The sequence below is a fragment of the Dysidea avara genome, chromosome 3 (assembly GCF_963678975.1).
Source record: "Dysidea avara chromosome 3, odDysAvar1.4, whole genome shotgun sequence".
NCBI lineage: Eukaryota > Metazoa > Porifera > Demospongiae > Dictyoceratida > Dysideidae > Dysidea > Dysidea avara.
The window spans coordinates 736,885-750,632 of NC_089274.1; the positions used below are offsets into that span (position 1 = coordinate 736,885).

Here is a 13,748-nt window from a genome sequence, read left to right on the forward strand (position 1 = left end):
AAATTTTTAGTATATAGCTACATATCATATAATGCCATATATTCCCAAAAGCCAGCCTACATGTTAATTAAAACCCACAATTAAATATATTTGAGAGTTGGAACACTGTTAACTGTGCATATAGCTATGAGTGGCATTGTATCATATCAAACAAAGTTTCTTTAACACAAACAGTTAGTCATGGCGTAGCTACCATTGGGGCAACCGAGGCAGCTGCCTCGGTAAAAAATGCTCAACAATTCAGGTCGAGCAAGCCAGGCTGAGTTTTGGCACCCCGAATATTCTACTCAAACGTTACTATATAGCATTACTGTACCACACATAATAGAATCTATGGCTGTAGTACTAAGCAGGCTGGAGCCCATGGTGACACAGCCCTGCCACTTTTCAGCTACTTGAATTTGTATGCGGAAAAAGATCGAGATACTTTAATAGAACAGTCATCGTAATATACTCTAATAGAGCATTCAGTGTAAATTATAGCCTGTGCTCTCTTACACTGCTTGGTCTAAATCATTTACATGTTCATTGACTTTTCAAAAGTGTTCCAATGAATCAACTACATGGCATTGCATTGAGTCCTTTGATCATGTATACCTTGACATAGCCTCCACATGCCATTTCAAAGCAAATATTATTTTCAAAAATTTCCTTGAGGGAGCATGCCCCCAGACTCCCTAGCTTGACATACTTAGCACATGCAGTTGAGTATTTCACGAAAGAGATATCTCTGACTTAAATATCATATCAGATCAATGAAAAGTATAGTGTGCATGACTATGACCTCCGTTGCAGTCCATGGATGGCCTGACCACTCAAAATATCTCCGGAGTAAGTCAGTTTTTTTTTGTATTGAGTGCTAGTCTAATAATTGAAGCATGGTACACTGTTGCATTAACTAAGCTGGAGCATGACATGTAGAAAAATGCTCAGAGTCTTCTGAAACAGTTTCTTCCATCCAACCAGAGAATCAACCTGCAAATGTTGTACCACCCATGCTTGAAAGTGTTTGTGAATCAGTTGAGTCACAAGCAGACCTTCTCAATTACGTCAATTTATAAACTTTGCCTCTGTAAAAAAAATTTTCTGGCTACGCCACTGACAGTAACTTTCCTTTGATTGTTGTCTAAATAGCTATATAGCTGTACACACCAAAGGAGCTACATTGAGTGGTGCATTCTTCCCCATCTAGCAACTATACCATTGTATTTGAGTGCACATATAGAGCTGCTGTACAGGCTATATAAAATAGTTTAGCAGGAGGGTAGCTGGAAACCCTGGCCCATCAACAATTGTACATTATAATTAAACTTGCGGTATCAAGATTGAGATGCCCCAATCTAATAGAGCAGTCACCTCTATAGTAGAGCAGCGTAGCATCAAAAAATGAGCATTTCGTACACTTTGTGATACAATTATGAAACTTACCACACAAGTTGTACTCCTTGTGACATATGTTTGTTTAGAACCATCACGGATTTGACCTTTGGTGAACTTTAGAGCCATTTTTTACTGATGGGTAAGTAATTCATAGAATTTCATGGTTAATATAAATGATCAAGGCCCCTATTTGGTGATTATTAGTTTCTCATCCAGCCTTTCTAATTATTATGATGCGGGCGGGAGGGTATTACCATTATGCCATTATTTTCACACTGATGTACAGACCTTGTTCAAATTGTCTTTCCTTCTTACTACAAACATTTCCTTCACTAGCTGATTCTACTTTTCGTAATCGCCAACTGTTTTTCGACAGTCAACTGAAAGCGAAGTCGATAGAACACAATTGCAACTGGCACTGCAGCAATTTGCTAAGGAAAACAACAGTTCTCCTGGTGATATATAGCGCATTGTAGCGTTCATCAACAAAAAATTATAAGAGTTTGGCATCACATGTTTTTCTGAGCATGCACAGTGTAATAATGGCTTACCATGCGGTAGCTCAGTTAAGAAGGATGCAGGCGGTGGATGAGAAACTAATAATCACCGAATAGGGGCCTAACTTTGGAATGCAGTCACCTATTGACTTCAAATAAAAGCAGAGTAATTCAATTTAGCAGCACTTTTAATTTGAAATTGTGCAAAATGATGCCTCAGGAAGATGAAGACAAAAACAATGAAATTTCAATACAGAAATGGCTTTAAAGGCCACCAAAGGTCAAATATGTGATGGCTCTATATCCAAAAAATTATGTCACAAGGAGTACAACTTATATGGAAAGTTTCATAATTGTATCAAAAAGTGCATAACTATCACACTATGCCACTCTACTACTAACACAACAGCCAAATAAACATTGTGATGGACCCATGCTGAAATCATATGTTTTGCGTACTATATAAGGTGTGTCTTCCCTGTAGTGTCATTTTGTTTTGATCCCCCACCCCTTTCCAAAAGTCTGGATCCACCCCTGTGCATATAGGCAGGGCCACCCAGAGAAATTAAGGGGCCCAGGGCAAAGAGTTAAAGTGGGGCCCCAGGGGCAAGGAGGTTTCCACCTCTGAATCACATGCAACTTCACCAAGCTGTAAGTCGAAGAGCAAAAAAAATAAAGGAAAGAAAAAAAAAGAAAAAAAAGGCCATTACATGTTGGCAATGACAATAGCTACTCCTCACCAACCATATATCTCCTTATCTATTAGAGTATCTAGATCTGACTGCTCTATTAGAGTATATCGATCTTTTAAACAGGTACTCATAGGGCCTCCTGGGGCCCCTTTCAGGCTGGGGCCCAGGGAAAAATTCCCCAGTTGCCCCCTCCCCCTGTGGGCGGCCCTGCACATATAGGGCTTCCTTTAAACTTTTTTTTTTCTTTATCACAGGAATTGTTGAACAAGGCATATAATATATATTTGTGTGTATCTAGTCTAATGAAATATTTGTAAACTGAATAAATGGCACATAGCTAACAGAACTCTAATTGTTTGTGATTGATTGATTCGTTTAGACTCCAAATACTCGGCCAATGGCCATTCCTTTCATGCCGGAGTGTATGCAAAAGAACACCATAGCTAGCTATATAGCACATGCACACAATACCTATAATTGCAAAAGGAAATATGATAACTCAAAACAAAACACATGCAAATTACAACTGCATGCATGCAAAAATTTGTAACTAAACTCTCTACATGCAGTGACTTGTTTGTAGCCAAACTCTCTACAGGGTGTAGGCGGTGGAGACGGGGGTTGGAGGGGCGGGGGGGCCATGGCCCCCCATGGAACAATGTTAGCAAGAAAAGATAGAGATACTCTAATAGAGCAGTCACAGTATTCAGAAAAGCAGTGTAGCAAGCTACTTAGCTAATAAGGAGATATATAGATAGTCTAGCTAGTTAGTGGAGGGTATACTTGTCACCTTTTTTATTTGGTCTCCAGCTTACATCTGGCCTGGCCCCCTCACTCTTTGTTTTATTTTATTTATTTATTTATTAAGACTTTACAGCACAAGTGCTGAAGGTCTGTAGAACATCTGGACCTACAGCCTGTTTAAAGTTGTTACATACACTTTGGGCCCCTGTGACCTGATCTCTCTACATGCAGGGTTATAGCTCACTACAGGCTGACTTGTTTGTAGCTGATCTCTCTACAGAGTGACTTGTTTGTAGCTGATCTCTCTACAGGGTGACTTGTTTGTAGCTGATCTCTCTACAGGGTGACTTGTTTGTAGCTGATCTCTCTACAGGGTGACTTGTTTGTAGCTGATCTCTCTACAGGGTGACTTGTTTGTAGCTGATCTCTCTACAGGGTGACTTGTTTGTAGCTGATCTCTCTACAGGGTGACTTGTTTGTAGCTGATCTCTCTACAGGGTGACTTGTTTGTAGCTGATCTCTCTACAGGGTGACTTGTTTGTAGCTGATCTCTCTACAGGGTGACTTGTTTGTAGCTGATCTCTCTACAGGGTGACTTGTTTGTAGCTGATCTCTCTACAGGGTGACTTGTTTGTAGCTGATCTCTCTACAGGGTGACTTGTTTGTAGCTGATCTCTCTACAGGGTGACTTGTTTGTAGCTGATCTCTCTACAGGGTGACTTGTTTGTAGCTGATCTCTCTACAGGGTGACTTGTAACATAACTGCATGAACTCTATTAGCTCTATACAAAGTGAATAGCAAATCAGTATCAATTTCTTTTAGTTGAACTCTCAATCTCTACAGGGTGTTATGTATGAATTAAATTCCTACAGAGTGGCTTGTTTGTAGCTGAACTCTCTACAGGGTGACTTGTTGCATACAATTCGAAATACTCTAATAGAGCAGTCTATACCCTAATAGAGCAGACACAATTAGTTAATAGTTACTGCAGTAAAATCGTATCTCGGAATGTTTAAAACCTAATTTTTTCCTGGGGTAATGCCCACAGATCCCACCCCCAGAATAGCATCCATGTCTGTTGTATGCTTCAAACTCTTTTCTGATACTATGCAGAAGCAAGCATAAGCAGCCTAGCTATATCAATCAATATTTTATATCAATCAATTCTCAACATAATATATGGTTAAATCAGTAAAAATCGTTAGCAGATTCAATCTCAGAATACATATAATTTTCAAAAATTTCACTGGGGGAGCATGCCCCAGACCTCCTGTGTATCCAACTACTCGTCACAGTATGGGTATATTGACAGGAAGAAAGAAAACATGATTTCACACATATGCAGCTCCGTGATCCCTTAACCAATTGGAACCAATTTTGCTGTAGAGTTTCCTACCAGGTATAGGGGAGTCCACATATATCAAACTTGAAGGAAGTTGCTCCAGAATGATCTTATAGAAATTATGAGAAATTTTAAATCATGGTATAAGTAAGAACCATGCATGCAAAATACACATGCATTCGGATAAAGGTATATCATATTACAATAGCTACATATATCCAAAAATAAACACGAAATGATAGCAAACATATTAGGAGGGTGGATTCTATGGAAGCCCTTCTCTGAAATTTGAACTTGCAGAGATATGTACCAATCACTGCATGAAAGAGCATAAAGGTACAAGAACAATGTACAGAGCAGGAAGCTCAAGAAATAGGTATCATAATAAGTTTATGGACTTTAATAGAGCAGTCAGTTGTAGTATGGATACAATGGAATTTATTCAAAGTAGGATAGGTCTTCATTTTCAATTATATAGAGAATTTGGGGTGCAGTTGGATCAGGATCTCCACTAATAATATATGCCTACCAGCCAAAAAGTCATGCTAACTAGTTAGGTAAGGACTTGAAAATAGTTCATGAATAATCTAGTTTGATTATGACTACAGCCTAGCAAAACTATGGCCATGCAATTTGGCAAGTTACAGAGGGTAAATTCCAGTAGTCAGAAGATATTACTTGTGATGTGATCAGTGATGTGGTTTGTGCAAACATAACTGTTTTGTTTTGTTTTTTGCAGTCCTGGTAGGAAATTGACTGTTTCATTAGAGTAGTTATGTACCATGTTGCTATTTGCTGAAATGACAAAATTATATTAATTACACTATTTTGGATACTAAACAGTACAAATGTGGTTCAGCAATCACAACAATAATTTACGAAAATTAAAATAGGTATAAATAATTATTATGTAGTGATGAGGTTACTGCCGGCATCTCTCACAGTCTCTCCACACAATGGAAATGAGCAGCACTGTCCATTGAGTTCTCTTCACACTGTTGTGTAGCACTATCTAATGAAGCAGCTTCAAATATGCCCTTGTCTTCAGCCGATGGCTTAAATGTGAACTCATTCCCAAAAAGTGGGGATCCTGACGGTACACTAACGGACATCAGACTGCAATCCTTAGCATCTCCAATAGCTCCACCTCTCATGTATGCTGCCATCACTGTAGTAAGCTGAGTACAGGAGATCTCTATACAAGCAGTTCTGTTGTCATCACAGGTGAAGCCTGACTGATACTCAGTGATGCTCTGGTTAGATCTCATAACAGTCAAACTAGAGGTGTCATCTATGTCAGTGGTCGCCACCTCTACATCAAGGTGCATACAAGAGGTTACAGTGAGTCTCATTACACAGAACTGTCGGGGGGGAGGTGTGGTGGAAGGTGTGGCAGTGGTCGCTACAGGAAGTGGATCATCACGAAAGACAAATGCTGAAGTTTCTTGTAAGTTATTTAAACTAAGACCTTTGGACCGACACTCATCAAGAGATGTGAACACTGTAATGTTGATGGATTTTGGTACATCAGCAGAATATGAGGCTGGTAATAATGATCGACCATTTCTACTAGCACGAACAACCAAACTGCCAGTACAGGAGATTACTACACATGCAGGAGAGCTCTCTGTTCGGCTAAGGAACCTCCGACGGTTAGGTCGCTGCTCTAGCTGTACGTCAATTCCATTCACAACCTCATCCACTCCACCATTATCTTGTACTACCAGCACTGCAGCATGACATGTCATCATTGAGGGTGGTGTAAAGGCAATGACAAACACTACAGAGAATCGTATCGTCACTCTTATGACAATCAATTGCACGTTTCTTCGGGAAACTTGTCGTCGACGTTTACTTGATGGTCCAGTTACATCTACATCTTCAATAGTAACATTAGCCTCCAACCTCTGATATTGTCCAGTAACTTCATTAACTTGATATACTCCTATTTGTTCATTAGGATCAGTGACGTTAACATCATTATCATCCAGTGCTGTGTTTAGCTCTACTTCAGCCTCATCTAAAATTGTTCCGTCTTCATTCTGCACATTAATTAGACCAGCACTAAGTGCCTCAATTGGCATCAACACAGTCTCATTAGTGGTATTATCCATCACTGGTGTTGATAGATCATCAGTGTTCAGTAGATCAAATGAGTCAGGATTAGTAAAATTGATGAATGTAGACTGAACCATAACAACAAAATCATCTTCATTGTTGTCTAATGCAGTAAATGCACCAGAACTAATGCCAACGAATACATTACCACTATCAGCTACAGCATTCAACACTTCATCAGAAGAGGTAATAGATATAGCAGTTGTACTGTTACCGACTGTTGCATCTCCTCCATCCACCAGTAATACACTCTGTTGTGAAAGTGTCACAGGACGACTGACAGCAAGTTTGACCAGTGATATGACAAGGTCATTGTTCTCTCCAGGGTTGACATCATATACCTCATCAAATGGCACATAACCAGTAGCTGTTACTGCTACACTAACACTGGCCTGAGTGGAGGGCACACTAAAACTAAACATCCCATTAATGTCACTTATTAAACTAATCCCTCCATCGTCGATAACAACTTCAGCAGCTTGTATGGGTAACAATGAAGCACCTTGTACTGTTCCAGTGAACTGGACCAAAATGGTGGAATTACATCGTTGACAACCACATGATGTCACTATAATTTCTGTCATCACACCATCAGAACACTCCATTATTGCTATAGCTGTAGTAAACACTTGACAACAACAACGTTCTCCTTCACCACAGTAACTGTTGTTAGCTTGGCACAGCAAGTTAGAACAGCTGCCACTATCGTACATCCCTGGACCTGACTGTGATGTGCCATCTGGGTATGTCAACCTGCAGCCTTCAGGTAGTAGCTTTGTCGATGGTAAGGGAGAACTACCACATCGAGCTGTGTATACGGAGTAGTGTAATATACAAGACTACCACCGCACCGTAAGACTCACCTACAGATGTCAGAGTGGGTGTTTCCTCTATCGAGGGAGCTGGGAGGGAAGAAAGTCACTGTTATAAATGTCGCGTTTAGCTATAGCATTTAACGTGGTAGTAATGATAGCTAATTATTATGGTTTACCTAAGGAATCATCAGAGTCCACGTGCAGTAATACACCGAGTAGTACAGATAACACGATCAGCGAACATATCACAACTAGAGCGGAAAGCACGATGCTTGCTACAAGCCGCCACGACAACTGCATTATAGCTATATACACTAGAGTATTGACCACTACACTAATAGCTATACAACACAAGCCAGACTTCTGCAATACTGATAAACATTTGGAAAACAGGAATGCTGTTGAGTGCCCCGTAATATTTTATCCTAACCGCGGTACCAGGCGGAGAGCAGCACCGCTGGACGTGGGAAGAGGGGGTAACACACTGCATTAGTGATCAGTTTTCATAACATGTCATATCACAACACAAGATGTGATGAATATACATACAATGATACAGTTATATGATCATCTTAATCCTTCCTGACTGAATACATCATCAAGGAACACAGTGGCTTGCTGTAATCAGTACAATTATTTTGATCAAGCAAATTGGAAGTGTGGTCAGTCAACTGACATACCTTCTTGTCCGGCAGACACTGGCCTAGAGCCTCAAGCAATAGTGGCACCTTCTGTACTGTAGTCCTGTAGTCATCCAGGGATACCCTCAGGTCACCATCAGCATCCTATGGGGTAACAGCAGCCATACATGTGCAGCCCATACATTAACATAGTTGGGAATTCTGTTGGTTATCATAATAGTCTAAAATGAGTAATGTTGGCCCATCACAACATCAGTGTATACTAGGGAATCCATCTAACTATAGCGTACACTCCAGATGATTACTGAAGAGATCACTGCGGGGTTTGGTCAGGTAAACTAGTAGATTCCTCATCAGTCACTTTCTCAGACTTGATGTGGGTGGGCAGTCATTATTCGTTACTGAAGGAAACACTCACAACAGCAGGCTACTTCTGTCACTACAATAGCAATACCATCTAAAAGCCTATGGTTATGCTTTACTACATTTAGGCAGGAAGACTTCTGCAAATGATGGCCCCAGCTATCGAAACAGTTGCATGTATAATCACAATTACAGCAATAGTGAAGTGGCAGGGTGGAAAGTGTTCCAGGCAGGGAATGACAAACAAGGAATTGGCCTGACAACTACAAGCTGTAGTCTAGGACTCAGTCTTATTATTGTGGTATCAGGGTTGGTCACAGTAGCAGTTGTTTTAGTACATGCATAATACTAAAAGTATATATATATATATATTGTTTATGCTTATAAACAAGTTTCAAACTAAAAAACGATATTCGGTAGATGTGAAACTGGTGGAAAATAACAATGATTACCACACTTGTTTCGTTATGCACAAGACTGCATATATGAGTGTGTGCCAAGGTAGACTCTGTGGTCTGTAAAGGAGCTATGATTAATTGATTGTGTTATCACAATCAAATATCTAAATACTACTGTAAACTATGGAATGTCAATATTAGGATACATGTATAGTTCTGATAATGCCTGACTGGACCATAAGAACTTATCCATTAGTGGCTTTTTTAGTACCAACAATATCAGGATTGACAATTGTGTACTAAAGGAATAGACATACTGTTAGTATTGACATTACCACTGATGAGGTTCTTTTGTCTGGAAAGTATCATATGGATTATTTCCCAAGTGCCGGTGAAGTATACAAAATGAAAAAACAGAAATATCATTTGTTACAGTACAGAAATATTTCATGTTAAAGTTTACTGTTTGATTGTTGAAATGTTAGTATATTCAATGATAAGTAATATCAGCATCTAGTACAAGTGTCAAGTCCTGTAAATTGAAAACTTCTCTATCCACACTGTGACAAGCTGTGTATGGCACTAGTAATATGATGACTTGGAATGCCCCATATAAGCAAGTCAGGTTAATCCTACAGTTCATCTTAAGGGAACATAGCTACATAGTTTAGCATGTTAGTCTTGTTGGGTAGGCTGGTAGTATTTAGTGACAACCTCGTACTCTGATATAAAATATGTTATTACTACGTATTCATATTCCATAGAAAGCAAGAACTCCGAAGAACATATGAGCTTAGAAATGTGTTAGGAATTATTATGTTAGCAACAAATCCTGTGTGTAAATGCGGATCATGCATGCATGCACGCACACACACGCACGCACGCACGCACGCACGCACACACACACACACACACTACACACAACTGAAAATAAAACCTTCAGCTGCTGTATTTATATTGCCAGTTAAGATTGAGCCAGCTGTGCATTACTTAGCACTGAAATAAAAGACAGTGCCAAAACTAGTATACCACAAGTGAAAGTGTGGGTTCCACACCCATTCTGTCAGACATTGTTGGCCTTCACACACTACAAAAGCAGTATACAGTACAGTACAACAAAATGCCCACCAGCTTCTTCAAGGTGATCTCTACCAAATCCCTAGTCCCTTCATCTGGATCTTCTTCAGTTGGTTGCTAGGTATGGCAGAAGGTAATGTCACTCACTCATTTGATGTACATACTTTAATCATAGAGTTCTTCAATATGTAGAATAATTCATCCCTCAGTAAATAACCATCATCATTTAGGTCATATATCCTAAAACAATCTACCAAGAGGTACTGATCATATTTGTGGAAAAACGGTCCAAATCACACAATAGAAGTTTTAAGATAAACAATTTTAAAGAAATTGCCAAGGATAGCAGGCACACAAGAGATGAATCAATCTATTACACATACCTCCCCCCACTTCCAGTACTTACAGAGTTTCCCATCAAATAAGATAGAAAATGTGAGCAGTTGTAGTAAGTATCACGAGTGCTCACAAAGGGGTGAGAAGTGTGGGTGACAGGGTGGGTAAGAGATAGGCTCCAAAATGAAAGCAGACCATGACTCATGAAGTCCAGACATGAGATTACAGGGCTGTGAAAATGTTTGGCCAACTATATCAGGCCATCCAGCACCAATTCTTGCCAAACCAAGTCTTTCACAAGGCCAGAAATCACTATTCAAGCTCACCACACCACCCAGAAAAGACATTTCTTTAAACTTGAGTAGTTTGAGGGTCAAAACCAATACTATATTAGTTTACCTATCCACTGGTTGATTTTGTGATTTGGATGGGTTTTGCACATAATAATTATGATATATTAATTATGATATATTAATTATGATATATTACTCACATTTAGTTTTCTCCTCAAGGTTACCTCGGAGAAACACTGACATTCCTTTAATCCATTCCTTCTGGTCCAAGTGACTGTCACTATCTTCATCAAACACTTTGAACACTACAAATGATTCGATAGTTACAAAGTGTGCAATGCAAACAAATTTAACTAATTAACAAAGTCACAATCATGAATACCATAATGATGATTAATGTAAACAAAAATAATTAGGAACAGCTGAGTGCAAACTTTTCCTTACCTTTACTAACTCTTTTCCCATTAGTAATATAGGGTGTCAAGCATTGCATATATTCAGCAATACCAAATAAAGGCTTATGGTAGCAATACTGTAGGGTCATGATCTACAGCTTGGCAAACAACAGTTCTATATGCCACATGCTAAACCTGTATGTGGAAGTTGCATTAAGAAAAGGTTTTGTTTTTATCAAACCAGCTGTCCTAAATTAAATCAATATATAAGAATTACATATTGATTCAATAATATTGATTTAATTGCTGTATATGAATTATATACAGCAATTAAATCAATATGTATTTCAAAACAGGTTAGGACATAATGACCTGTATGTTCTATTAGAGTATTTGTGAATTGCCTTGATTAATACTGTGTGTTCTATTAGAGTAGCACACATACCTCTATCCATTAGAAAGTCATCGGTCATTCCAAAGGATTTATGTAACAAGTCCCTAAAGTGGCTACGGTCTATAAGATATGAGCTCTCATCTTTACTGCCTGACAGTCTGTTAGGAGTTTTCTTCTGCTTATCAAGCCTGACAGTAGCTAAGTTGCGATAAGTCAGTAACAGTTTCTCTGTCTCCTCTCTAGTGACTGAATTGAAAGAACACAGCAATACCTCAACATATGAATGTATGGACAACTCTATACATAGTGGAGTACCCCTGTGGAAGGGCGCACAACCCCCCATACCTAATAATTTTTAAAAAATTGTTTCAAACAAGATACTCTAATAGAACAGTCATAGAACAGAACATGTACTGAGCAGTGGCTGTCCTTAACCAGACACCTGATACCACCACTGTCATAGATCCCTACAACTATTACTTATTGAGATCATTCAGGAAGTAGCAATCTCCCCAGTACACCTTGTAATGATTCCTGGCCCCAACCTTGTAACTGGCCCTAGGGACTTTTAAGGAGTTGGTTTTTTGCTTAACACAGTTTGGAGGTTATTAATCTAATACAATGGAAGTGATAATATATAATTGTTATTCAGCTAATACAGTCTAGAATGATCATGACACGTAACTGTAATGCATGATTTGCAACTAGTTGTAACACATTGTTCTATGGGATACTGTCTATCCTTAGATCATGTGGAAGTTACAAAATGTTCCTAGTCACTGTATCTGTGGGGCTTCCTTTACCATTGAGCTATGGTCTGCCAACATGGTTACTTAACGTTTGTTCACCAAATGACTTGCATGACATCACAGTTGGTTTAAGGTCTGTTCTGATGTCCCGAATCCATCAAACAACAGGATGATTCCAGAGCTGATATGGTTTTCTGGGGTGGTGACAAAGGAACTTTTTGACATGTAGGTATTTCACCTTAATGCACCTAGTTACCTAACTTTAATTTAGCGTACCATCTGTATACCACAGTTCTGACATGGATTTGCTACACAGTGATGCTAGTCCTTAATCTGCTAATGTGCACCTGGGGAACATGATCAATTTCCAATTGGATGTTTCCCTGCAAACAGGCCATATTGCTGGCTCTAGATGTCCCCTTTCCTTTTTTTCAGTTGTCTAGCATACCCCGCCTTCTCTTTGGTGCTGGGGTGGTAGGCAAGGGCAGCTTGGCGTAAAAAATGAATGACAATAATAACTTCCAAAGATCACTACTATTAACTGTTTTTGTGCTGGGCATAAAACAAGACTCAAATTAGTCACTGGTGAGGTAGCCTCTATCATTGATGAGCCTATCACATTACTGATACATCCACATATTTGTTCTGGTCTACTTCCACACAATCAATACACTCGTAACCCACACACTGTATTAGCACATGTAGCTGTATAGTATTTGTAACTGTTTTCAGGACCGGCTGAGTTTTGCAAATGTGTCATGCTGTAAAGCCTTTATGCACTTGTCAATTTCATGCCCCACCCCCGGGGGGTGGGGGAATACAGGGGATTTGACAAATCATGTTGTCAAATTCCCACTAGTGGGGCAAAATCAGCTGTCAAATCCCCACTATGTCCCCACCCCCATAGTAGGGGATTTGACAACACCTCAAGGATGACTAAGCGCATATTTCATGCATGCGACTAGTAATAAACCTGTCCTGTAGCTAGTAAAATTATAGCAAGTGCAATTTTATTGTTTAGAAATGCAACTACCGAAAATCAGTCAGTGAATTGGACAACTGTCAATTGCCCCAGGGGTGGGGACAAGAAGCAATGTCAAATCCCCACCTGGAGTGTGGGGACACCCCTGGGGTGTAGGGAGGGGGGGGGCATGAAATTGACAAGTGCAAAATTTGAAACACGCAAAACATCTTCTTTTACTGAGACAACCGGAGGTGTTACATTCAATCCTTCATGCAATGGGCCAATGCTCCCGTCAGGTACCCTCGCAGTACCCGGCAGCCGCATGCACGAATGACAGCCTACAATGCCCCACATCACACTCGGGTATTTTAAAAAACTCACAATGCGTTGACTTGTATAATGAATTGGCCAGTTTAATTAACGTCTTCCTTTCCACCGCGTTGGGACGATTTGGAATACTGATTGCCTCGTCCGCCATCTTTATTTTACAGTTTATGAAGGTTACTATGGTAGACACGTGATTTCCCTAGATGGTAACCTGACTCGCGG

At 39.6% G+C, this 13,748-nt stretch overlaps 2 protein-coding genes across 2 annotated transcripts; both read right to left on the minus strand.

Moving 5' to 3' along the window:
- Positions 1-5,447: 5,447 nt before the first annotated feature.
- LOC136248662 (uncharacterized) lies at positions 5,448-8,034 on the minus strand. Its single transcript, XM_066040439.1, has 3 exons — positions 7,766-8,034; positions 7,638-7,676; positions 5,448-7,582 (listed from the first exon to the last, which is right to left on the minus strand). The coding sequence occupies exons 1-3, from the start codon at positions 7,887-7,889 to the stop codon at positions 5,595-5,597; spliced, it is 2,151 nt and encodes a 716-aa protein (XP_065896511.1). The 5' UTR covers positions 7,890-8,034; the 3' UTR covers positions 5,448-5,594.
- A 43-nt stretch (positions 8,035-8,077) lies between these two features.
- LOC136248693 (calaxin-like) lies at positions 8,078-13,741 on the minus strand. The gene is made up of 7 exons (XM_066040481.1): positions 13,581-13,741; positions 11,538-11,732; positions 10,898-11,002; positions 10,233-10,318; positions 10,120-10,185; positions 8,270-8,374; positions 8,078-8,207 (listed from the first exon to the last, which is right to left on the minus strand). Exons 1-7 carry the CDS (start codon positions 13,675-13,677, stop codon positions 8,157-8,159), a joined length of 705 nt encoding a protein of 234 aa, XP_065896553.1. The 5' UTR covers positions 13,678-13,741; the 3' UTR covers positions 8,078-8,156.
- Between the last annotated feature and the right edge of the window lie 7 nt (positions 13,742-13,748).